Source organism: Macrosteles quadrilineatus, unplaced genomic scaffold (genome assembly GCF_028750875.1).
Source record: "Macrosteles quadrilineatus isolate MER2022 unplaced genomic scaffold, UCM_ALF_1.0 Scaffold_4__1_contigs__length_99947679, whole genome shotgun sequence".
Lineage (NCBI taxonomy): Eukaryota > Metazoa > Arthropoda > Insecta > Hemiptera > Cicadellidae > Macrosteles > Macrosteles quadrilineatus.
Genome location: NW_026542597.1, coordinates 10,204,992 through 10,232,216, shown reverse-complemented (window position 1 = coordinate 10,232,216; position 27,225 = coordinate 10,204,992). Strand labels below are relative to the sequence as shown.

The 27,225-nt window shown below is 33.6% G+C and overlaps 2 protein-coding genes across 3 annotated transcripts; one reads left to right on the top strand and one right to left on the bottom strand.

The window, feature by feature from the left end:
• Positions 1–394: 394 nt before the first annotated feature.
• On the top strand, positions 395–9,660 carry LOC128992048 (death-associated inhibitor of apoptosis 1-like). Its single transcript, XM_054415425.1, has 6 exons — positions 395–581; positions 2,823–3,318; positions 4,741–4,974; positions 6,058–6,227; positions 6,703–6,785; positions 8,169–9,660. The coding sequence occupies exons 2-6, from the start codon at positions 2,823–2,825 to the stop codon at positions 8,374–8,376; spliced, it is 1,191 nt and encodes a 396-aa protein (XP_054271400.1). The 5' UTR covers positions 395–581; the 3' UTR covers positions 8,377–9,660.
• Positions 9,661–12,285: 2,625 nt separating this feature from the next.
• On the bottom strand, positions 12,286–20,041 carry LOC128993262 (uncharacterized). Of its 2 annotated transcripts, XM_054417050.1 has the most exons (3): positions 19,920–20,041; positions 15,165–16,377; positions 12,286–15,068 (listed from the first exon to the last, which is right to left on the bottom strand). In XM_054417050.1, exons 2-3 carry the CDS (start codon positions 16,369–16,371, stop codon positions 13,642–13,644), a joined length of 2,634 nt encoding a protein of 877 aa, XP_054273025.1. In that variant the 5' UTR covers positions 16,372–16,377; positions 19,920–20,041; the 3' UTR covers positions 12,286–13,641. The 2 variants fall into 2 exon arrangements, with proteins under 2 accessions (XP_054273025.1, XP_054273023.1); XM_054417048.1 differs by having other exon boundaries at positions 12,287–16,377.
• Between the last annotated feature and the right edge of the window lie 7,184 nt (positions 20,042–27,225).

Sequence of the window (27,225 nt, the reverse complement as noted above, 5' to 3'; positions counted from 1 at the left end):
AGCATTAAAACTGTAGCTTAACATGTGTTATCGAAAAACGTAAAATGCATATCCACGATTTTGTTAAGTTAAGTAGGCCTTATTTATTGTACGAAAGGAATTCAGCCCAAATCCGAATAAACTAAACACTAAACAGTAACGGTCGGCCAAAGATTGAATTTATTGCCAAGCGGAAAATTTCCTCAAAACATTTGTATTGTCGATTAGAACTATTGTTTATGGTCACACCATTTAGACAATCGCTTTTTGATCAGAGTTCAAAAGGTTTGTCGGGCTGACAAGGGACCACGAAGTCTGGCAACACTGCACGTTTGAATTAAAATACCAGCCACATTCCACCTCCCCACCTCTCCAGCCAACTGTACGCGTCAGCTTGAACCTTGAACATAGAAGCGACGCGCCTGCCCAGTGCGGAGTAAAATCGTACAACTACGCTTAGTTGTGCACTTAGGAGAGAGACTGCTAGTCTTTTAAGTTTAGGGTTTTTTACTTAGTATGTGTATTGTAAATTCGTAGTTTTAATAACTTATTATTCTAGGCTTAAGGATAACCAAACTCCTCGCCACCAAAACGCTTTGCAGGTTAGTAAATTTATATAGGACCTAGACAGTTCTTCAATTTGCAACGTCACACTCACAATCGTACGTAATGGGAGGTCAGTGAAAGCTGGCGCTGGCATATTATTATAGGCTAGTTAAATAAACGTTTATAATGTTGAGTTGATTTATAGCGACTACGCCACTGTTTCTTACCATATTTTAGTCTTAATCATATAAATCGTTTAGCGAACTAACATTGAAATTGCTAGATTTAGCAAACGTGAAACTTGTCTTTTGTCGTCTGGCGTGATCAGCCATTTTTGTTATGTCCGTTTCGTAAGGCGATTTGAGTTATTGATCGTTACATTTTAACTTAGGCCCTAGGTCTTGAGAACTGATGGACGATTCTTACTAAACCTTTAATTTGTGCTTATTTCCTTTAGATGTGAACAATTGCTAGCCTAGCCTATGTCACATGCATTCTCACCAAGTCGGATAAGCTTAATTTAGGGCTACCATACATAACTTCCTGTTGGCAATCATGTGATTAGAAAGAGAATGCTTAGCATTAGGGCCTAAGTTACACCTAGTTTTGGTCTGAAATTGGTAGGCCCATGATGGAAAAATTTTAATTTATAGCCCACTATATTTAGGTTTAAGTACAAGCAGGTACAAGCTTACTTTTTGTTAAGTTGGGCCTAGTTTCTTTTCGGCCTTTTTTTAGCTTAGGCCTACATTAAGTTTACAAATGGGTAAGTTTCAGTTCCGAAGGGAACCTGCGATATTAGTATTTTCGGATTAATACTTACTAAATAAGTTATAGTTATTTAAGCCTGTTGATTATAATTTATTTCGATATAAACAATGTAGGCCTATTGAATTAGTGTAGCCATATCCCCGGAGATTACCGGATTTTAACATTCAAAATTTAGCTTCGAGGGATTTTGGAGTAAAATCCTACATTCTAAAATATTGTTAAGTTTATGCAATACCGTAACTGAAAAATGCAACTCTCGTACTCTCTACCAACGTTTTTTCATTCCTTGGTTTCACTTTGGCCAGCAACGTCCTTTGTTTATCTTTATTGTCTGTTTCTTTGGGAAAGCGAGCTAGTCTAGTGGTTAGAGCGCTGGACTCCGGTTCCTGGGGTCCCGGGTTCAAACCCCGCCAAATCACCAATGGATTTTATCTACCTAGAAGTGATATTGCCGTTACCCCTAGGTCTAGCCTGAAGTAATGTGAAAAACAGTCCCGGGCAGTTGCCTAGCGGTCCTAGGACAAAGAAAAAAATTGTCTCTTTGCCCCCAGTCCTTCAATGCGTCTGCCGGCCAGTTTGAAGGAGTATTCTTGTTCACTAGGTACCAAAGCCTAGCAGACAGGGAGCGTTTTGTTGACTGTATCCGGCTATTCATTATTTTTAGTGAGATGTGACAAGCGATGCAACACTTTATATTTTCGCATACCGGTACCGTTTGAAATGTTGACAATGTAGTACGAATATTGAACATAAATGTTATGGAGTCAATAAATACAAAAAATACGTCACTGGCCCGAATGTCTAACTTAGCCTATAGGCTAATAGCGGTAACAACTGGTTTGGGTGTTTTTTGACAGTTCCATTTAAATAATAATAAAAGCGTGTTTACTTTCGGGCCAGTGACATAATTTTGTTTACCTATGTTTAAGTTTATGACTCATACAGTTTCTGTAATAATATTTTTTCTATGTAGGGGTAAGTTACTAGGTATACAATTTTGCCAGCCAGTTAATTTTTACGGAAAGTAAATCATTTACTTTCCGTAAATTTAATAACACGTACAATGCTGATCAAGAAGTTATTTAGTTAATTTTTATACTAGGCCTACACTATTATAGTGGGGGCCACCAGCTATTATCTCCTATCTTTTTTGCACATTACCATATGGCAACTCTATAATGAATTAAATTTTACCATACTAATTTCCTTTAAAATAACTTAACTTAGCAGCCAGCGTCACTTGTGACCTCAAAATCCGTGATTTAAAAGTTAATTAAGAGTTAAGTAAGTTTAAAACTATCTATTAATTAATGATAAGTTGATACTGGATAAGTTGACATGGGGATGTTGTTGTGCTGGGTTTTGATACTGTAACATAGGTTTGGATAAGTTAGATAGCCTAGGCTATATAAAGATACTCTAAAAGGAAAATGTAATTGAACATCTAGGCTAACTTACTTAATTCTATATTCTAGATCTAGATCCTGTTTTAAAGAATAAAATTAACTAAGGTGGTTCTGTTTCAGATGCCACCAAATAACTCCATTAGCCCAGTGGAAAACAGCCCTTTGATTTCATCAACATCAGAACAACGCTCGAAGATGAATTCAATCCTAGCCAATGGCCATTCAAGAGCTTTCCATAGGAATGACTTAGCTGGACCTAGTGCATCGTCATCTTCCATCCACTCTAATGGAATAAATGGCTTAAATGTACCTGAAGATATGCCTATGTTTCACTATGAAAGAGAAAGGCTTAGAAGTTTCGAGAATTGGCCAGTCTCATTTTTAAGCCCCAGCCAGATGGCCGCTGCGGGTTTCTACTACCTAAAGCGAGAAGATGTGGTCCGTTGTGCGTTTTGCGGAGTTGAAGTTGGCTGCTGGGTAGAAGGGGACGACCCTATGCACGATCATGAGAGGTGGTCTCCATCTTGTAAATTTGTGCGGAAACTACCTGTTGGAAACGTCCCTATTACTGTCAACAATGCAAACAACAATGTACAAGATGTTCCTAAAGAAAATGGTGAGTTTTCTTCTCATTAGGATATTATAAAGTTTATTTGTTTTCTCTTTTCTTGAAGGTGTTTTAGTTTTAGTGGACCTAAAAGGTTTAGCTCTATGGGGTTATTGACACATTGACCAATGGGCCTACACCTACTTAATTTAAGGAAATTCAATAAATACTTACTTATGATATTTCTAATTAACATTTAGGTATGAGCGTTAGGCTGAAGCTTATCGACATTAAATTATTTGTGATAGGTATTATTGATGGATGATCTAGATTGAGTAATCTCAACAGTTTCCAATGGAGCTGAGTAATTATGTAGCAATATTTCCATGAGTTACTTATTTTAAAGCTCTTGAAATGTAGTTAAAATAGCATGTTTGGCTTATTAAACATGAAAGCATGATTCAGATCTTAATGTCTTTAGTCTTGGGTGATGGGCTAAGACCATATGGTAAAGATCTGCTTTGAAAACTAGTTGGACTAGATATGATATATGAGATATATGCAATTAGACCTTGCATCTTTTAGTTTTAGTTGTGAACATAAAGTGATTATTTATTATTATATATTTATTTATTTATTGTAGAAATTTTGAGAGTTTTGTAGAAGCATGTTGATTGTTATTGAATTTGCCTTGTGATTATTATGACGATTCCAAATGCATGTATTTGTCTAAAGGAAAATAAATATTCTTATTCTTATTCTTATGTTCTCTTTCTGTAAACAATTCCAATTCATTAAGAATTAAAAAGATTAGCCTATACAAAACAAAAACAATTATATACAATACCAGTTCAACAATAATTGTAGCCTACTTGTGATTCTAATAAAGACAAACTTTAAAATAGGTAGCCTACAGTTAATCTCCAACTATAAGGAACTCCGAATCAATAAGGATTGTAGGCTACCATGCTTGGCTAGTCAACATTATGGATAGTTGTATTTTTACCGAAATGTGTATTTTTATCTAGATGGGTTTTTTTATCTAGACATTTTTCCTAATGGAGTTGTAGTTGAAGTAACTATATAGCTACCGGTATCCAATTCCATTGAATTGAGTGTCATAACCTCAAGTTCAAAGTCTCAATTTAAAATTATAAATCTTGTTAGTTAACGTAACGGAATGACCTACAGTCCCCCGGAAAAATTTGGTGTTTAACTTGTATGTAAAGTGAGTGAGTAAAAACTTGCATTAAATATAAGAATAGCTGAACTTATTTTATCTATTTTTAAATAACTTAACCATTACCATTTCTTTTTCATTAACTTACTCAATGAAGCCAAAATAAATGTTAAATAATTGATGCAATGGCAATTTTTTTACTGTTAAACTATGCATATGTGACATCTACAATCATTGTCATTTGTTTAAAGTTTAAATTTGCTAAATCAATATTACTCTAGCAACTATGATGGTTTATTATTTAATTTCAGGCTATGACACGTGTGGAAGGATTGAATTCAGGCCTGAATGCGGAGTGAACGTGAATGCTGTTAAAGACAACAAACCCTTACCTCCACTAGAAAAACTGGGAATACACAAAAGCAGAGCTCCCTCGTTTCCCAACTACGCAACTTTAGAGTCAAGACTGCGATCGTACGAGATGTGGCCAATCGCTCTGAAACTGAAGCCGAATACTCTGAGTGAAGCTGGGTTTTTCTATACAGGTATTTTGTTAACTTTGTGATCAGCAGTGTTATTTGATGTAGGTCTATGCCACAGTATGCCTATTTATTTCATTTTAGATTATTTTAAATAAACCTTACTTTACATAAGGTGTTTAATCACAACAAAATCCCAAATATAATCGCCAAATTCCCTAGTTACATGCTGGCTCTAATGTCAAGCGCCTTGTGGGCTTTTTTATATTTGCTTCAGTATATAGCTCAATGTCTATAGTGATAATAATTTCAACCACAATCCTGTTCTAGTCTTGTGTTGTACCTGGTAAACTAGGCTTAATTCCCAAGAGAATATGCAATATGCTCATGGCTGTTTCTGCGATTGCGGGAGACGATTACCGGTGTCGCTGAAACCGCAAAATATGCTCATGGGTTTTGCCGCGATCGTGGGAAACGATTATCGGTGTCACCGAAACCGCATAATATGCTCACGGGTATTGCTGCAATCGCAGGAGACGATTTTCGGTGTTGCCGAAACAGCAATATATGCTCATGGGTATTGCTGTGATCGTGGGAAACTATTTTCGGTGTTGCCAAAATAGCAAAATATGCTCACGGGTGTTGCCGCGTACGCGGGAAACGATAACTGGTGTCACTGAGACTGCAAGATGTGCTCACTGTTATACCCGCGATCGTGGGATATGATAACTGGTGTCGCCTTACCTACTAGTTAATGTTTTAATATGTTATATAAAATATTACTCTTTGTTTCAAAGTTATAGTGCCTACCAGTTAATGAAAAAATAAAAAAATGCAATCTCCAACTTTTTATTTCTGAAGTACATTTTTACACACATTTGTTAAATGAATTACAGTATGTGATAAAAATGATGATTTCTTTTTAAAATCTTTTCTACTTAATATAAAACGGCTGTTAAAGCTTTAAGTAGGGTTCCGATAGTAGTTCTTAAAATTCAGGAATTCGTCTTGAATTCTTCTGGAAATCTCTTCATGTTGTTGGTACCTAGCTCTTAAACAACAACTGGTTAACTGAGATGAAGGTAGAGTGTACAGTTAAATCAGCTTCACATATAGGAATGTATTTTCATACAGTGTTTTGTTCCCAAGGTAAGGGAGACCAGACGATCTGCTTCCATTGTGGCGGAGGACTGAAAGACTGGGAGGAGTCAGATGAACCGTGGGTGGAGCACGCGAGATGGTTTTCTAAATGCAACTTTGTGCTGCTCGTCAAAGGAAAAGATTTTGTCGATGAAGTTTGTGGCAGGAAAATAGTTAAGGTGAGACTATAGCCCTGAGATGTTGCCTTGATTAAGTAGCAAAAATAAACCAAACAATAACTTGTTACAATTTTAAATTCATGCCACTCCCCATAGTTTAAAAAAAAATTACTCAAACCTTATCTCTTTAACCACAAACAAATAATGTATATTTTTGGTAAAATTATATTTTTCATGATGAACTCATGCCCTTGAAACTTTATTAAACGTATCTTCTAGTCAAGACAAACCTAGCTGTCCTTTGATCACCAAAACTAGACCGATTATAAATTTATCTGATGAAAAGATAGGGCACTTGCCAGGAATTGTTAAGGAAATTGACTGGTAATCCTGCTGTCCTGTCAATTTCCTATTATAAATTTATGAATTTTTAGTTTTGACAATTGTTTAAAGTCAATGAATTTTTAGTTTTGACAATTGTTTAAAGTCACTGTGTTTTATACGGACACTTTTAACATTCAATTTTAATTTTCAGGGAAAATCAAAAAGTGAAGAAAACATCAGTCAGTCCAGCTCATTAGAATGCAGTAAAAAGGAAGAGACTAAAACAAGCAAAGAGTGAGTAGATAAACAAATTACATCTTTATCAGAATGAAAGAGATACCCTGGATTATTAGGCCTACAAATCTAGGGTAGTATTAATAGGTTTTTAATGGAAATGCGATTCAATATGTTTGTGGATGTTTCTCTTTAAAACACTTAGATTTTCGTGAAGAAAAAGAACAACCCAGATCTTGTTATTTTTATAAAAAGTGAAGCTTAGCATTTAGCTGAGTAGCTGAGAAGTTACAGTGCCTAGAAGAGTAATCAAAAGGAACACATTTTAGATGATTCATTCACCTATGCTTAAAAGTCAGTTAAGTTACATAGACTATTTATTAATATTCTGGTTGCTTTGGTGTAAAATTTGAATATGCTATTTAAACCCCTTGTATAGACCTACGTCACCGTTAACTGACATGGATTTCCAGTTTGTATAGGCCTAGGTCTATATTTTTAATAGCTTAGATCAATGTTTGAACCAAAACCCAGTAGAATTTCGTTGATTTAAATACAACGAGCGGTTGGCCCATCCTACGTACGGGAATAGAGTAGTCCATTAAAACTGTATATAGTGTGCTGGTCTATTACTAATTCAAGCATAGTTTAAGCAGTTCAAAATTTATAGTAAAGAAAAAGCTGCCAAGAGTAATTAAAACATGTTTTCATTGTTATTTCCCAACCTTTCCTCAAAAAGTCGAGTAGTAAAATAGCTCATAAGCTTTCTTTTGAAGATTCATGAGCTTTGATTTGTATACAGCAATGGTTATAGAATATTACTTATTTCCTATAATCAATGACAAAATCACAGAGTAAATAAACTAACCTCATAGTTCTATAGAAAATAATTTTATTCAACCAGCTGTTAGTTATAACAAATTATATTGCACTAAAACAAACTAAATATTTTATAGACTGTAAAAAAAAAAATTAGAACATCTAGTATTTTACTAATTATATTTAAAATAAACTCTCATCTTCTTACCGAATAAATGGACGTATCAATGAGTATAGCATTACACATAGTATTAATAAGTCAATTCTACGTATGTATTTTAATTTTCATCCAAATGCTGAATTTGTGTCAAAAAACGCTGAATGTTTACAGCTGTTACGTTAAGTAAATGGTATTATACCAAAAGCTAGAGTAGAATGTTAGTGTCGGCTGCTAAAATTTAAAAATTTTAAAAGTCTTTTTAAAATTTAAAACAATAAAAAAAACTGAAACCCTAAACTAAAATTATGGCTTCAACACTCCCTAGTTCTCAAAATTATCTTTCTTTCATCACAAAAATCATGAAAATCCGTCAAGTGGTTGATTCAGAATCGTGAAATAAAAAAACCCTGTCACGTTTTAATATATATGATGATTATATATTAATTGTTTTTCATCTGTTTCAGAGTGGACAGTAAAAAAGAGGATGATGGCAGTGATGCCGGTAAGTCTGAACACACGAGTCTGTGCAAGATCTGCTACACAGATGAGGTCGGGGTTGTGTTCCTACCCTGTGGCCATCTTGTAGCCTGTGTCAAGTGCGCGCTGTCCCTCACAACCTGCGCTGTGTGTCGTCAACCCGTCACCGCCACTGTCCGCGTCTTCCTCTCCTGAAGACACTAACTCGCACATTCAATACGGTTTACTTCTAGTCACTTACAAAGCAATAACATGTATCAAAGTGTTATTTAATCACGTATCGAAATGTGATACCGATTTTCAGGAGTGATTTTAGTTGGTATATAAATTTTTATTTTTTTTAACAGCCTGAACAACCAAAGGCTTCACTCTATTCCCTCGCAGAATTTTCGTTGGTTTGTTGGGTGAGTGTGTTCTATAAATTGTAAGAGTGATGTTTTAGTTTAAAAATTTTAAAAAGTAATTTTAAATCAATACCTTTTGTTGGATTCAGATTTGATTTTTCATTTTGGTTTTAAAAGTAATGAGGATGATTTTATTATATCTATCTTATTTTAGCTAGGTTTATTGCTTAAAACCAATCGCTTTGCTTTTCTTGCTTTCCCAAAGATTTATTTTACTGTAGCAAAATGTCCGTTTTATTTGATCCTGTTATCCTAATTGTTTTAAAATCACTACATCTTCAGATAACTTTTATATACCTTATAAAAAGCTAAATGAATACAAAGATTTGCTTATGTTTAACACAAATTGTTTGGTTTTTAATTTGAGAAATGCCAGGTATGATTTTGAGTTTTGTTGTCTTGATTTTAGTTGATTAGGAAATAATATATATAATTTTATGTCTTTGAGACGTTCCTTTTTTGAAGAATTCCTCACCTCAATGTCAAAAGTCCATGACGACTCTTGACTATCAACACAGAGATCGATATGTCATTAAAAATTAAAAACAACGTATTAGAAAGGACACTAAGTGTTAATTGACCATGCTTATTGTTAAATGTGTGCTAGCTCATAAACTAGCTAAACTGATATTAATACGAATTGAATCTGTACAGTGTTAATCAGTCACACAAATCATGTATTCAGTCACCTTCAATTGCTATTAGGTCACCAAAGTCTGGTTGAGTGTCCTCTCTATTTCGTCAATTTTCAATGATTAGGTGTCATGAATATTCCATTTCAAGCATGTCGTGTTTGCTAAGAATTGAAAATAGAATTTTAAAGAAAACTTCTTAGGAAAACCTAATATTAATAGGCCTAAGTTTATTACTCGAGGCTTAGACAGAACAATTAAGGAATTGAAATATCTTCTAATCATTAAGCTCCAATTTACTGAAATTTGAATTTTTTAACATTATTATTAAGTTGAATTACATCTATGATTTTACGACTCACAGGAAAAGGTGGTGGTAGGTAGCAGCACTGTCTTTAAAACTGTTTTAGAACCACCAACTTGGTTTTGTTCAAAAAATAAAATTTGCACTTTTTTAAGTAACAGTGGATGTATGTATGTATATATCAGCGTGTAACCAGAATGTATGTAGGTGTATATAGTGTGTGCGTGCTATTTAATGGTTTGAATACTTGACACTTTAAGATAATGAGATAAAACACAATGATGTGGAAAGTTTCAGTTTATCAGACTTAACAATGATTAACCTTTTGTTCAAAAATGTCAATTTTCAGTCCGGCTAGAATGACTATGTTGGATTAGAAGTTTTTACTGAACTTTTTTATTTAAGAAAAATGTTGAGGGACTAAAAATTGCCCTACAAAGAATAAAGGAGTTTTTGTTTAAAAAAAGAATAATGAAACTTATCTAATACAAATTTATCTACATTTTTACCTGTAATGAGCATTCCTGACCTGATAGGAGTTTTAATTTGAATCAATTTTACCTGGGAATAAAATGACATAGAACCAATATACATATCTATGAAAATAATTCGTAACTTATGAACAATATTTTCTATTTCCAAAATCGACTAAGACTGTTAAAATATGATTTAAAATAATTATAATTTGTTCACTGAATTAATGTACAATTGGTTTTATTTTATCCATTTCTGAGAGCAGTCAGTTTAGTAGGCCTATGTAGAATTAAAAAATAGTTTCCCGGATTTGTCACCAGAAACCAAACTCAAAAGTTTATTTGTATATTGTTTTATAAAATCTCATGTCTATAAACCATTATTTATTCTGTATTTTACTTTGTACAGTGTGACATATATTGTGAAATGTGTGTAATTGTGATAATAAAATAACAATATTCACATAAGGTATTGTTTTATTTTTTTATTTTAGATCAATCCTTAGCTTAAAATGATATTAATAAGCTATTGTTGAATTATTGAAACAAACATTTGCGAGTGTGCTGTATCAAATCGATAGTCTCAAACTTAAGCCCATTTTAAAAACATTGTGAAACCATCTACCTGGCAAATGCAATAACCTAACAATATCGATTAGCTCCAGCAAAGGCTCCAGTCTCTCTTCCGTTATTGAGAATTATTATTCCATTATTTTATTTTGAGAATAATTTGTTAAAGCATTTTTACAGTACATGCTTTTTAGAATTTTAGGTACTGTGCTTGAATTGAAATCTCTCATCCTCATCTCCATCTTTGTCCTTAAGCCAGGTGTTTTAAATGACAGTTTCAGTGAACACAAGCTGTCCTAAAACATCGGGGCCCACATAACCGTTGTATTTAACCACAACTGGGTCTGTTGCTAGTGAAATAGTATGGGTTTGGAAATAATGGATGTTTGTGTATAACTCTGAAGTTACCATCACATGAACTACTGGATCTATTGAGCCGACATTTTGCAGAGAGGTACTTGATAGTCTTGAGAAACACATAGGCATATTAAAGTTATGAAAAAAAACTCTAGGGCTATGCCCACGGGGGTTCAGTTTCCATGTTATTCTTATGAGTATTATATTAGTAATACAATCAATCAATATAGGCATATGGCAAATCATGAAATGAATCTTAGAATGTGTAGATTTGCCAAAAAGTATTGATACGGACAAATTTCCTAAGGCCTCTGCCAAATACAGGCTTATTTCCAAAGGACTATGCCTGGCATGCTTCCAAAGTTCAAATGATTTAATTTAATTTAGTTAATGAAACAGCTGGTTCAGTGCAATGAACTGGTGTTTGTTTATTTACTTGAATAACATGTTTGTGCTTAATGTAGATTGAGGAGTGTTGTTTGGTTTTAAAGAAAGGTTGTACAAGTTTAGTGAAGTATTGCTCAAAGTTTCATTTTGTAATTTTTACAGTAAGCTACATGTAAAGAGGCTTGACTAAAATTGAATAATTAGCCTATGGTAAAACATGTCATTCATGAACCATCAATTTGAAGCAATTGATGCTAGTGCTACATTTAAGGTATGTTGTCATATTCTTTGAGATCTATTAACATCAAAAGTAGGGGTTTGAAAGTAAGTAGGTTTACACTTTTATAAAAGTTTATATTTTCAAATTAAATCATAGAGTTGCTGTATTTTAAAACACACATCAGCACCACTTTAATAGCTCTCTAGGTCACATTTTCTTCCCGTTGCAAAGCACGGGTATATAGTTTGGCCGCTTAGAAAACGACATGCGCGCTAATGCTAAACCAATGCTGCAGGAGGTCGCTTTCTAAGCGGCCGAACTATAGTAGCTCATTCATATTTAAAAGGATAATTTTGCCAGTTGTTTCAAATTTTGTAGAGCTTAAAAACAAATAATTTAGTATATTGAAGCGGTATTATGCGCCTAATGGTTACGGAGAAAATTCCAAAAAAATTGTAAGTTTAAAATTCCCATGTTATTCTTATGGAGAATAAGTAAACTGTTGTAGTTTGCTTGTTTATGAACATATTTTGATCAAATTTGGAAAATGATTTTATTTCTTACTAACTATTAACATTTTACAAAAAAAAAAAAACAGTTTTACCCTCCCTGATGCAGCAAACCTAAGTACTTGTTAAAACTAATTCTATTTAAATCGGGAATAAGTGTTATATTTTTAAGTAGACATTTCAGTGTAAATCCAATCAGTCAAATGGAAATTCGCTTAGTCTGCAGGTTTGCTGCGGCGGGGGTATTTTATATCATTATTGTTTGAACTAAGGTTTATTGAATTAATTCAATTTGGTTACTTGTACGTTTTAATTTATTGATACAATTCTAGATCCACACACAATAGCCTATTTAGTTGAAAGACTAAAGTTAATGGTACAAATTATAAAATTATTACTGTACTAGTTAATATTTTTAGAGACAAACACAGCTCCTCAACAAATGACATTTTCTTCAATGAAAAAAAGGAATACATTCACAGAATCTAAAAAAATGTAAGCAGCCTAAACTTAACCAAGCTATGTCCTTTCCTTAAAATGTTTAATGTACCTAGGTTACAAGATTTGTGAATAGGAATATAAAGTAAATATGTTTTTGAAAAATTACCCTACCTAATTATTCTTAAAATCTAAACTATTATTAATATACTAGCAGAGTACCCGTCCTTCGTACGGGGTTGGCATATAAGTATAAAATGCTTATTGCAGTTATGGGTGAGGACATGGTTTAAGAAAGTTTGGTTCTTTTGTTCTACTACTGCCCCTGAACCATAGAAAAAAGTAAAGGTCTCATTGTGTACCACAGCTTTTTGTGGCTAGTTGGTTCAAATTAGCTGTTGTCATAAATGCAAAAAAATAATAGTGCTGCACCCTGTAATTATGTAACTGAAAGAATCCTATTATAATGAAATGACATTAGCGTATGGTTTGACAGCTCCATTTAAGTAATGTTAAATAATTTTTACATTCAGGATAGTGACATCATTATTTTAAATATGATCCTTACCCTCTCTGTTCTAATATTCATGCAGTATTTAAATGAATGTTTGAACCAGCTGTATGGAATTGTGAAATCAAAATTAATTTGACAGTTAGTACTGCTTGTTTACATTTTTAAACTTTGTAGGTTTGTTCTTTGTTGTCATGGATACCATCAATCAAAATTTACTTTGAAATCTCTCACCTCCGATTTTTGAAAGCCCACGGGGCATAGCCCTAGGACAATATTGAAGCGGGAATAGTTCTATATGTATCCTCGGAACTGTAGCTTCATGTGTGTGCAATTTGAGCCCAATAGGTTCAGTAGTTTTTGAGATTAGCTCATACAAACACACACACACACACACAGACACCACCTCTTCTTTATAATAGTATAGATAACAAAATAAGTTAATTTAAAAACAAATAGATATTTGAGTAACCATGACAGTGTATAGATAGTGTATAGTGTACTTAGAAGCATAACACTTTTTCCAAATACTATATATGAGCACTATTTTTCACTGTACCCTAAGCAACATAATTTAAAATAGGCTATCGCAATTTAAAAAAAAGGTTTCTGCACAGAATACTGAAAATACTGATTATTTTTGTATAAACAAGAGTTATTGAGCTGATTGGACTCCAGGAATGTTACTCTTGACTTTTTTTACTATTTCAGTCGCTTCAGAACGAGCTTTCACGTAAGTTTCAGCAACTTTGCTTTTAACTCGCTGCCAGAATGATTTTTGAGTATTTTCCTCAGCGATTTCTTCTGGTGGCTGATTAGTGGTGAATACTTGAGATTTTTCCTGGTTCTGAGATTTGAATGATGTTTCAACTACTGATGATTCCCCTGCAACAGGTTGAATCTCCAGTGGTTTTGTTGTGGTACTTTCAGGAATTTGTTTATTGATTTCTTGTTCTAATTGGTCCACTTTTAAACTCAGACAGTCATATGGATCTTTCTCAGGTTTTTTGTTTTGTGAAGACGGTAAATCATAATCCTGTGATGGAACATAGCGTGCATTTGGTGCAGATTTCTCATAAGGATTATTGTGATGTGTTTCCTGTGTGTCTATTTTCTTGCCGAGCTTATGGAATGTATTGTAAGACTGTTGTGAACCAAATTCTAGATCGGTTTGTTGTCCAAAATCCTCAGTTTGCTGTGTGTTTGTGAACTTTATAGGTTTCTTAACTTCTTGTTGAGATTGTTGGGCTCCAAATACTAGATCGGTTTGCTGTCCAAAATCCTCAGTTTGCTGTGTGTCTGTGAACTTTTCAGGTTTCTGAACTTCTTGTTGAGATTGTTGTGCTCCAAATTCTAGATCTGTTTGCTGTCCAAAATCCTCAGTTTGCTGTGTGTCTGTGAGCTTTTCAGGTTTCTGAACTTCTTGTTGAGATTGTTGAGCTCCAAATTCAAGATCGGTTTGTTGTCCAAAATCCTCAGTTTGCTGTGTGTCTGTGAACTTTTCAGGTTTCTGAACTTCTTGTTGAGATTGTTGTGCTCCAAATACTAGATCGGTTTGTTGTCCAAAATCCTCCGTTTGCTGTGTGTCTGTGAACTTTTCAGGTTTCTGAACTTCTTGTTGAGATTGTTGTGCTCCAAATTCAAGATCGGTTTGTTGTCCAAAATCCTCAGTTTGCTGTGTGTCTGTGAACTTTTCAGGTTTCTGAACTTCTTGTTGAGATTGTTGTGCTCCAAATTCAAGATCGGTTTGTTGTCCAAAATCCTCAGTTTGCTGTGTGTCTGTGAACTTTTCAGGTTTCTGAACTTCTTGTTGAGATTGATGAGCTCCAAATTCAAGATCGGTTTGCTGTCCAAAATCCTCAGTTTGCTGTGTGTCTGTGAGCTTTTCAGGTTTCTGAACTTCTTGTTGAGATTGTTGAGCTCCAAATTCAAGATCGGTTTGTTGTCCAAAATCCTCAGTTTGCTGTGTGTCTGTGAACTTTTCAGGTTTCTGAACTTCTTGTTGAGATTGATGAGCTCCAAATTCAAGATCGGTTTGCTGTCCAAAATCCTCAGTTTGCTGTGTGTCTGTGAACTTTTCAGGTTTCTGAACTTCTTGTTGAGATTGTTGTGCTCCAAATTCAAAATCGTTTTGCTGTCCAAAATCCTCAGTTTGTTGCGTGTCTGTGAGCTTTTCAGGTTTCTGAACTTCTTGTTGAGATTGTTGTGCTCCAAATTCAAGATCGGTTTGTTGTCCAAAATCCTCAGTTTGCTGTGTGTCTGTGAGCTTTTCAGGTTTCTGAACTTCTTGTTGAGATTGTTGTGCTCCAAATACTAGATCGGTTTGTTGTCCAAAATCCTCAGTTTGCTGTGTGTCTGTGAACTTTTCAGGTTTCTGAACTTCTTGTTGAGATTGTTGTGCTCCAAATACTAGATCGGTTTGTTGTCCAAAATCCTCAGTTTGCTGTGTGTCTGTGAACTTTTCAGGTTTCTGAACTTCTTGTTGAGATTGTTGTGCTCCAAATTCAAGATCGGTTTGTTGTCCAAAATCCTCAGTTTGCTGTGTGTCTGTGAGCTTTTCAGGTTTCTGAACTTCTTGTTGAGATTGTTGTGCTCCAAATTCAAGATCGGTTTGTTGTCCAAAATCCTCAGTTTGCTGTGTGTCTGTGAGCTTTTCAGGTTTCTGAACTTCTTGTTGAGATTGTTGTGCTCCAAATTCAAAATCGGTTTGTTGTCCAAAATCCTCAGTTTGCTGTGTGTCTGTGAACTTTTCAGGTTTCTGAACTTCTTGTTGAGATTGTTGTGCTCCAAATTCAAAATCGGTTTGTTGTCCAAAATCCTTAGTTTGCTGTGTGTCTTCTGTTTGTTGGGTGTCTTCATATTGAGTGTTTTCATTTACCAGTTGCTGCCCTTGTGGTACATAGTTATGTTGATCCTGTTGATTGAAGGCCTCTGAGTTTTGTTGGTCTGTAAAAAGGCCTGACTGCTGATTTTCATAGATATTTGGTTGAAACTGTTGCATGAACTCATGGTTTTCCTCACGTATGTATCCTTGTTCTTTGTCATAGTTATTTGTTCGTGTGACATGCTGGTTTGTGAGTGGAGCTACTGGCACAGGGTAGTAGTATTGTTGATGCTGTTGGTGTCTGTGGTGGTTATGAGGATCAAGGTGTAGGTGGTGAGGGTGATGATGCGGGTGGGGGTGGTGGTGATGGAAATGCTCTTGTTGTTGAGGCAGGGAGTTGTGTGGTTGATGATATTGATGGTATTCATGTCGGTAATGACCGTGATGTTGATGTGCCCACATAGGAGGGTTGTCTGGCATTTGACGCTGCCTCCTGACGTGGGGGTGTCCAACCACAGTTTGTATCATCAGAGCAATGATGCAGACTATCTTCAAAGCCATTTCTGCCTGTAAACATCAAATATTGTTTAGATCATATAGTCTTCCATATGTCTGCATTTATTTTTATGTTAGGTACTATATTTACTTTTGAATAAAATTAGTAATTACTATAGGATTTTTAGTTAAACACATATCAGTGTTTGTTTAGCATATTCCTTTTGGAAAGGTTTGCTTTTGGAATGACTCACATAGTAAGAATTAGGCCCGGGACAACCGAAGAAGATAATTTTGTAACCATCTCCAACCTAATTAATGGAACAGCCAATTGTATAGTTTTATCAAGTTAACGGTTTTATACTTGATTACTCCCAAAACATTACCTAACACTCTTCCTCTTTCCAATTTAAAGCATACTATTGGTCATATTATAACACACAGTTTGTTTAAACAACATTAAGCCGAAGTAATTATGAAAATGTAAAAAAGTATTTTTAAAAGCACATAAATTGACTGTTATTTCAAAACTTAGTTTAAAGTAAAAACACAACACAAAAATACTCGGGATTAACAATATAAATATTTTTTTATATAAATAGTTCTGTACCTATCCAAAGTTAAATTTTTCTTGTTTTAACGATGATTACACTCTAATCTGAGGCTTCTTAAAATTAGTTAATTAATTCTTTGGTCTTTCATTTTAGCGAATTTCCCATATAGCTATACCTAATGTTAGCAAATTTCCCATATAGGGAATACGTTATTACTGTAGGTCTCATGGTAAGATCTACACCTGGGACCGATTTAGGCTACTTTTTTGTTTTGAGGTTCCCAGAGGTCAAAAACTCCATCTGTTCAAATTCATATATATATATATGTCCGTTAGCGTGATAACTAGAGCAAAAATGATCTGATTTTGATGAAATTTGGTCCAAACATGTAAAACCTACATTTATTTGAACGAGTATGGGTCCGACTATGGGAACGGGGGTTTTATGGGGTAAAAAAATTGTTTTTCCCATTTTTACCCTGAAAACATCAAATTTCTCAATTTCTGTCCAAACCATTTTGTAGAGCTTGCATAAATAATCAATTTAGTATATTTAAGCATTGTTTTATGCTTAACAGTTACGGAGATAATTAAAAAAAATTAATTCCCATGTTATTCTTATGGAGAATAAATCAACTGTTGTTTAGTTCGACCGCTTAGAAAGCGACCTCCTCTAGCATTGGTTTAGCATTAGCACGCAGGTCGTTTTCTATGCGGCCGAACTATAGTTTGCTTGTTTATAAATATATTTTAATCAAATTTGGCAATTTTGTTTATTTCATACCAAAAACATCTCATTACCTTCCCTGTAGCAGTAAACTTAAGTACTCATGAATGGAAATTCGCTTAGTCTGCAGGTTTGCTGCAGTGGGGGTACTTTTTTTTAGTTAATGCTGCTTCCCTCGTCCTAAATTTTTATATTCAGCCTTATTTATTTGGATTGCAGTACAGTCGGTCTTAAGAGCGAAATATTTGTATAATTAGTAAAACAACTAAATTAACATAATTTTATCCAGTGGCGGTCCCAGGGGGGGATGGGAGGGATACATACCTCCCGAACTATTTTATATTTTATTAGATAACATAAATACTATTAGCTTGAGCATATTTTAGAGCTGAAATACATATAAAAATATGTTTTTAATCATTAAATTCAAAAAATTTTACAGGGGGGCCCTTGGACCCCCTTTTTTTGGGGGATATTCCATACCCCCATGTCCCGGTGGTCATACCCCCCAAAATGAAATCCAGGGACCGCCACTAATTTATCGTAATTTAAGATCAACCCTAAGTTCTTTATCTTCACATACAGTTTCATGGATGATAAAACCTTTATATTGTTGATGTTGATAATATCAAACACTTTTTTTAGTGAATTTCCCATATAGGGAATAAGCTATTACCATAGTACTCATGGTAAGACCTGGACCAGGGACCGATTTACTTTTCCGTTTTAAGGTTCCTAGGCCAAAAACACCATCCGTTCAAATTCATATATATACCTAAATATGTTCGTTAGCACGATAACTCGAGCAAAAATGATCCAATTTTGATGAAATTTGGTATTAATGTGTAAACCTATATATACATTTATTCAAACAAGTTTGCGAACCACCATGATCGGACTATGGGAACGGGGGTTTATGGAAGGTTTAATGGGGTATAAATTGGTTTTTCATTTTTTTGACCATGAAAACATAACATTTTGCAATGTCTTTCCAAACCATTTTGTAGAGCTCAAAAAAACAAATTATTTTTAAGTAAATCAAAGCGTTGTTATGCGCCTAATACAAAATTATACGGATAAAATTCCAAAAAAATTTAAAATTCCCATGTTATTCTATGTAGAATAAGTTAACTGTTTTTCTTGTTTATGAACATTTTTGATCAAATTTGGAAAATAAATTTATTTCATACTAAACTATTAACATTTTACAAAATATCAATGTTTACAAAAACACTTTTTTGACCTTCCTGTTGCAGAAAAAGTAAGTACTCGTTAAACTAATGCTATTTAAATAGGGAATAAATGTGATATTTTGAAGGAGATATTTTAGTGTAAACCCAATCTGCCAAATGGAAATTTGCTTAGTCTACAGGTTTGCTGTGGCGGGGGTATTCTTATTTAATGTGAAAATATATTTGACATAAACAGTAGTCCCCAGAGTATCTTAAATAATTGTTCTTGGCACAAACTATAAAATTTCAAAACAAAAGGTTAGAGCGTGAAACTTCTTTTCTTGAAGCCAGGGTTAACAAATCCAGCTGTTAACCAATAGTTTTAACTAAGCTACGTAAAACACTGTGAACGGATAATTCAGAGCACATCTTGAGCTGTAGATCTTATCCAGAAAACAAAAAAATATTGTTGTCTTATGTGAGAACTTTCCCTGTACCGTAGTAAAAACTATAAGATTATATGTTATTCATTGTTACCCTTGGTTGGAAATATAATTGATAAAATGGAAGAATTACCTTATCCAACCACAGTTGCTAGTATGACAACTAGTTTCGTTCCTTAGAACATCGTCAGGTCATTGTATGCAACCACATCTTCAATGTATGTATGTACATTGTGGTATGTCAAAAGATTCTTTAAAAACACTGTCAGAATCACAATAGTAAAAACTAGTTATGTTGATCAAACTATTAAAATTGAATAAAAAGTGATAAAACTGGTTAAAACTGTAGAGGTTGGCCAGCACTCTCTTTATCACTGTCACTGACTAAATAAAACTGGTTTTATTTAGTCAGTGACAGTGATAAAGAGAGTGCTGGCCAGCCTTTACAGTTTTAACCAGTTTTATCACTTTTTATTCAATTTTAATAGTTTGATCAACATAACTAGTTTTTACTATTGTGATTCTGACAGTGTTTTTAAAGAATCTTTTGACATACCACAATGTACATACATACATTGAAGATGTGGTTGCATACAATGACCTGACGATGTTCTAAGGAACGAAACTAGTTGTCATACTAGCAACTGTGGTTGGATAAGGTAATTCTTCCATTTTATCTATAAGATTATAATAATAACTAAATCAAGTAAAATGATTACCCGTCAAAGTGATGCAGTCGGTGTCGAGTACGAGTAGTCTGCGCCTCAAAGGAAGTTAGGGTGAACCTGGACTGCGTTGTAGCCAAGCGATTTACACCAATCAACTGCCCGTCTCGTCCACTGCTTTGCTCTTTTAACCTCGGTTATCAACAGTTGGGGAAAACAATATCGCGTCTGATTCTCAATATGTTATCTATATTTTCAGAATGCATTTATTGAGTTGTTGACTGATTCTGTGCAGTTTTGTTTTTAGGGGAATTTTCTTCGGTTGTATATAACATGTTTTAAAGAACAAAAAGTTTAATTATGAAATGGTTTTTGAAAGGGTTATAAGTATTTTGAAATGCACCTTCACTATAATATTTAAAAATTATAAAGTAAATTAGGGCACACAGCTTGATTTTTTTTTGTTTTTAGCGAATTTCTCATTTAGGTAATAAAGCTATTTTTAAATTGTACAATTGAAATGTCTACTGTATGCAGTGACAAGCTCTTGGAAATTATCACTGGAGGTTGGTTTAAAATGTGCTTCGACATCACTGTGTACAGTGTGTTTCAGTGTTGATGGTTAAGTTTGTTTTGATTGACAACAATTTAAAATTTTAAACAATGCCATACTACTTATACTGTAAAAAGCACTGTTAAATTGCAGCCAAAGTTATATTTTCAAATGTAATAAGTACAACATATTAATTTTTTTAAAGATATATTATATATACATAATTTTTAGATAATTTACTGTGTAGAGAATCAGCTATTACCATAGACTAGCCAACCACAAGTAGACTTCTCATCCTATTGTAAATTTTGAAGCTTGTTTATCGTGTCTATTTCATGTCCAGTGGCACTGGATGTCAGTGCTGACAAAATTTTGTTTCTATTATTTTAGGGTTAATTTCATGATTTGTTCTTTACTGTTTGGTTATATAACTAGGGTACCTACGAGTTATTGTTTATGACTATTTAGTTTTATTTGGTTAAACGAGTTTTTAAATGGCAGAAATAACAAGAAACAAATTGTAAACAAAATACGACCTCGACAGTGCACCGGACAGAACCAACAATAAAATTGGCTCCAGCTGTTTCATAAGGATGAGAAATCTACTAAGGGGTTTTTATCTATGCTATTACTATAGGTGTCGTGGTAAAAACTAGACCTGGTACCGATTGATTTACTTTTTCGTTTTATATCCCTAGAGGACCCAAAACACCATCCTTTCAAATTCATATTTATTCGTCGCTATTGTTACAAGGACATTAAGATTGCTGGCAGAGGATGCAGGGAGAGGAATAGTTGTTTCATCTTCTCCTGTAGTGGCTGTCTTTCCTGTAGTGGCTGTGTGAGTCTTGCGTTTGTCAGTTTCATGGTTATTAAATCTTTACTGGGTTGGGTGAAGAGACCTTCCCGAATTCCCTTTAACAAGCACTAATGGTCGCCTCGTGGTCGAAAACTCAACCAAAAATATGTATTGTGCAAACTTCTCTATTTTCACCCCACACTGCAAATAAAACATGTGATTGAAATTTATTCCATTTGTTTAGATTTTCTGTTTATATTTCACTAGCTGTACCCGCGGGCTTTGCCCCGTTTAACTTCTTAATTTTCAAGATAAGCTCGTTCGCATGGTTCAATCACGTCCTGGTTGAAGTTCGTTCGCTACGCTCACTCACTTTTAGGTTGGAGCTCGTTCGCTGCGCTCACTTGCCTTCAGGTTAGCTCGTTCGCTACGCTAACTCGCCTCCAGGTTGAAGTTCGTTCGCTACGCTCACTCACCTTTTGGTTGCAAATTAGCTGTCATAAATAAAACAAAATAATAGTGCTGCACCCTGTTGGTAACCCTCGTAACTTTAATGCTATTGCACATCATAGAACAGAACCAACTTGTTTAATTGAAACAGCTGTTAAGATTCATTAATTCCATTTAAATATGAGTACTCATAAGGTTAACATGGGAAACTCCAGAGCCACTGGGGCGGAGCCCGAGAGTCCGATCAGAATAAAAACTACTTAGTTTTCCTATTTAATGCCTAAAGAATCAGTGTACCAAATTTCAGCCTCCTAGGTAAATGGGAAGTGGGAGAATTAGTGATGAGTGAGTGAGTCAGTCAGTCAGTCAGTCAGTGAGGGCTTTGCCTTTATAGATTGTTATTTCATAATCAGCATGGCAACCCATAAGACCCTAGTTAATTTTTGTAAATTGTAAATTAATTTTTTTTCGCTTATTTTAATTTATAAAGGGATTTTCTGCACATCTACAGGTAAATATCTTTCTAACAGTATGCATAGATTTCCCTGCGATACACGAGGTGAGAAAAGAAGTTTTAAAGAAATATGCTTGCCTATCAATTATAGATAGCCAACTCACCATTTCAAAATAAATATTGTGACTATTTTGATGTGATTTTTTCATTTGGGAAATGAATGTTCCTTATTAACATTTTGAATTGACTTAGCTGGTGTTTGTATAATTCTTTATTTTAGAAAACCCTTGAAATTTTTGTGTTGGTGTGGGAAGGTGGCAGGGGGATGAAAAAATGAGCAGTATGAAATTGGGTTTGCGCCTCTGGCCTTGTAAGTTAGGGAATAGGCACCTCTTAATACAGCAATAATATGTTGCATAAAATTCTCAACAATCTTTTTTTCTTATTGCAGACAAGTATCGATAATGTTTCAAAGAATGGGAAAATGTTTTAAATAAAATTAACTCAGGAATCTACGCCATCAGAAGATTATATTATCACTTCAAAACGAATGTAGTGTTTATTTTGCGTCCAATCCCATGTTCCTTATGGGTCTGTGTCTACGGAGGAACATCCGCTCAAAATTTAACAAAGATACTAATAGGACAGCAAAGAGCATTAAGGGCCATATTAAACTTTAAGAACTGAATCTGTTAAAACTTAATTTGCCAAATTTGAAATTTTGAATGTTTACAGCTTATACATTTTAGAATGCATAATGTTTTTAAAAGATAATATAAATAGTTTTATTATTTTTTTAAAGATATTTACAGCTTATAATACTAGGAATAAAAATAAAGTAGTATTACCAAATCATGAATTAGAATTGTTTAAAAGAAAAACTTCATACAACTGTATTAGATTCCTAAATCACATACCAGATCACATAAGAAGCATGCAGGATGATAGAGGTTTCAAAGTGAAATTGAAAGTATTTTTGATACAGAGGGCACTTTATTCATTTGATGACTTTTTTTAACTTTAGAACAAATAATAGATCTTAAAATTCAGAAAACAGCAACCTGGAGTAGTGTGATCAATAATGTCCTACCGATCATGTTGATTGTAGGAATACATTTGAATAAAGATCTTTTGATTGATATCAAATCAAATCTATATACTTAATTTGATAAGGATTTTCTATAACATCCCTCTTTTGGCCATCCTACTTGAACAATTTACCACTCAGGTGTCATTTTAAAGCTCATCATTTAGCGGAGGGACGAATGGTATTTAAAATAGTAATTTCATTTAGGGCTTTGGCTTTGCCCTTATAACTTGATTTTACTAGATTTCACATTCAAAGATCCAGTGATGTTGACCAACTTCCTTTATAACTGTTTTAAATGTAAATTGTTGTCATTTAATAACAGCGCTGATGCTTCAGTTAAATGTTCAACCACAGTCAGACAGTAAAAGATAGAAAGTTGAAGACAGGAAACAGTTCTTGCAAATAGCCGAGACCTCTAGACTACTCTTAGTAATAAATGTAACCTGGTTGAGGTAGGTAAATCACTCATTAGTAAATAGTACAGATCTATATAAACAATTTAATTTATTGTAAATTATTATTATTTTTATCCAGCAAATTATAACTAAAAGAAGATAACATAAGTCTAAAAGAAACATAATATTTAAAACATAAAAGGGTAGCTGATTGTATTATTTCTTTTGCCTCAAAACAAGTTTTTAACTCTATTGAATTTGCGTGTGATCCCCGTTGTTGTATTTAATACTAAGCCAAATATTCTATAGTGTTAGTGTAGGGTATCAGAAATGATTTAGAATGCATTTTCAAGCAATGTGAAAAAATAGCTGATTAACGTTATTTCCTCAGAGTTAATTATGTAATACTTTCTCTGATGATTCTCCTAGTAGTTTATCAGAACCATTTAACCAGACCATGGCCCAGTTTTCACAACCTTGTACACACTTTATTTTGATTCAAGGTTTTTACAGAACGTAATCAATAAAACAAAAAATATTTTCCTACTAGAGGGGTTTCCTTTGCCAATCATCATAAAATTAAGACCATGTCTCCTACAGAATAGTAGCACTTCGGCCAACATCCTTGTTCATTGTTTGTGGGAATCGTCATATTTTAGCTGTAGGTGTTCATCAGGTTGATAAGGATGTGATTTTTTTAAAATTTCTATTTCTTCTACTTGGTGGTGTTCTATGACTTTGCTATGTTTCCATAGTTATCAAATCGGTTCTTTCAATGATTTCTCAAGAAATACAGTACTATGTCAATTCATTTTTCTTATTTGGTAAAATATATCAAATTCCTAGACTTTCTAGATTTTTTACATTGTAATATGTACGAATGTAAATTAAAATAGTAAATATTTAATTTCAAAAAAATCAGTAAATGTACTCACTGTGTTTCGTTAAATTGAAAAATAAATAACAGCAATTAAATTATACAGCTGATCAAAATGTAAACTATGTAAATTATGTTCTTCATAAGGATAACATGGGAACTTTAACAGCCACTGGGGCAGAGACCAAGGGACTTTAAAAAAATGTAAGGTCAGTTTGCAAATCTACACGACACGCTCATTCCAATGAGACGTCAATGGATAAAATCGGTTAAGAAATGGCAGAGGAGTTCAACCGACAAAGTTTCATGTAGCGTATTAATTATAAAGATTAATTTTTCTTTATCCCCAGAAAGAATTCATTACGTTACTCACTTAGATCTTTTTTCCACCTCAAATATTGCTGTCCTCTCCCATCTTAAAACAGGTTTACCACTCTTTAATCAATTCTAAGCTCGAATATGGAATTTCTATGTATGGAGGTGCCTATGTGTCGAATTTAAAATCTTTAATAACTTTATAGAAGAAATTTGTCAGATTAATATGTAATGTAAATTTTTATTCTCGTTCTCTACCTTTACTTTTAAATCATAAATAATATCATTCCCTTTAGATATTTATATATTTTTAAAGTATTGACTATATTTTTTTGACTATATTAGCGAATTTCCCTATAGGGAAGTAGCTATTACCGTAGGTCTCATGGTAAGACCTAAGCCCGGGACCGATTTACTTTTTCATTTTGATGTCCCCAGAGGCCAAAAACACCATTCGTTCAAATTTTTATATATCTATATATAGAGATATATATATATGTGTCCATCCGCACGATAACTTGAGTAATTTTTGTCCGATTTTGATAAAATTTGGTTTGAAGGTGTAAGGCGGGATAAACTTGAATGAGTTCGCGAACCAGCATTATCGGACTATGGGAACGGGGGTTTATGGGGGGTTTATGGGGTAAAAATAGGTTTTTCCCATTTTTGACCCTAAAAACACGAAATTTCACAATTTATTTTTAAACCATTTTGTAGAGCTTAAAAAAACAAATAATTTAGTATATTGAAGCGTTATTATGCGCCTAATTGTTATGGAGAAAATTTAAAAAAATTGTAATTTTAAAATTCCCATGTTATTCTTATGGAGAATAAGTCAACTGTTGTAGTTTGCTTGTTTATGAACATATTTTGATCGATTTTGGAAAATACTTTTATTTCTTACTAAACTATTATCATTTTATAAAAAAATCTTTTTTACCCTCCCTGTTGCAGCAAACCTAAGTACTCGTTAAACTAATTCTATTTAAATAGGAAATAAATGTGCTATTTTTATGGAGGCATTTTAGTGTAAATCCAATCAGATTAATGGAAATTCGCTTAGTCTGCAGGTTTGCTGCGGCGGGGGTATTTAAATTAAATGGTAATGCAATACCAACAGTTGATAACATTCACAATTATTCAACCAGGCAAACTGCACATAACATTCTACGTTTAACCAAACCAAACTGTACCCTGTTTAAGAAGTGTTTTATTTATTTATCAATTAAAATTTGTAATGGCATTCCTGTTTCTGTAAAGCAGAGTGGGTCATTTAGTGTTTTTAAGAAATCTTTGAAAAAGTGGCTTTTAACAAAGTCAAAAGACAAAGTCTATTTAAAAGATGAAATAGAACAGTTGTATTCTTAATAATATTAGCAAGTCATGTCTAGCTCTAAGTATTTGCTTTATCTTTGTGTGTATCTGTATTTCAGAGTCTGGGTTTTCTTTGTTCCCTTAAATTTCTTAAAATGTTCTCATTGTTATAGTTACATACTTTTAGTTTTACTTCCCAGATACTGGTGAATTTTGTTTTCGTTGTTGTCTTTTCCACAAAAGTTATTGGACTAAAGGTAAATTTAATTTAAAATTCATTTTGTTACACTTTTCAGAGAAATTTTTGTTATTGTTAAGTATTAGTTGAGACTCCCGCCCACACACTGAAGTTTAAATCTTCTTTTGGGTGTGTATTTCTTCACAAGTTAAAGCAAACTGTTTTTATTTAATTAATTAACAATAAGTTTTGATTACATTGTAAGTTATAAATAATTTGTTTTTATAGATCTTTGTTATTTTATTGTATTACTTGTGGAGAAATAAAGATTTATTATTATTATTATTTTATAAGATATGAATATGATTTAATGATATGATATTACCAAGATTTTTTTTATTGGATTTAAACCAATATTTGCTACAAAACTATTAGTAATAAGGTAGGGATGGTCAAGTCTCGAAATTTCGGGAAATTTTAGATCTCATTAAGGCTGTGTCACACTAGGCTACTTACTAGCTGCTATTTAGTAGCGGCTAGTGAAGTAGCCGCTAGTAAAAGCTGTCATACAACAAATGTCGGTAGCGGCTACCTAGTAGCAGCGATTCAGCCAGTCAGTGTCAATGCTGTGAAAATGTCGTCTGTTGGTATAAGCCGGGTTGAATTACGGCGTTTAATTTTGATGTGCGTTAGTGATGTTTGTATTGATTTAATTGAAAATATCCGCAACAAGAAGAAACGCTCCTGGGTAAGAGAGTGTATTAAGAGAAGAGACAGGCTGGGTGCATCAGGAACACTTATTAGAGAACTAGCTGTTGAGGACCCGAAATCGTACTACAATATTATGAGAATGTCCGTAAAAAAGTTTGATGAGCTGCTAACCTTGGTAACTCCTTTAATTCAAAAACAAGATACAAAAATGAGGGTGGCAATAA

Coding starts and splice junctions, on each gene's coding strand:
- LOC128993262 (XM_054417048.1), bottom strand. CDS start 16,371: ATGGCTTTGAAGATAGTCTGCATCATTGCTCTGATGATACAAACTGTG.
- LOC128992048 (XM_054415425.1), top strand. CDS start 2,823: ATGCCACCAAATAACTCCATTAGCCCAGTGGAAAACAGCCCTTTGATT. Junction 4,975..6,057: donor AGCTGGGTTTTTCTATACAG/GTATTTTGTTAA, acceptor TTTGTTCCCAAG/GTAAGGGAGACCAGACGATC. Junction 6,786..8,168: donor GAGACTAAAACAAGCAAAGA/GTGAGTAGATAA, acceptor CATCTGTTTCAG/AGTGGACAGTAAAAAAGAGG.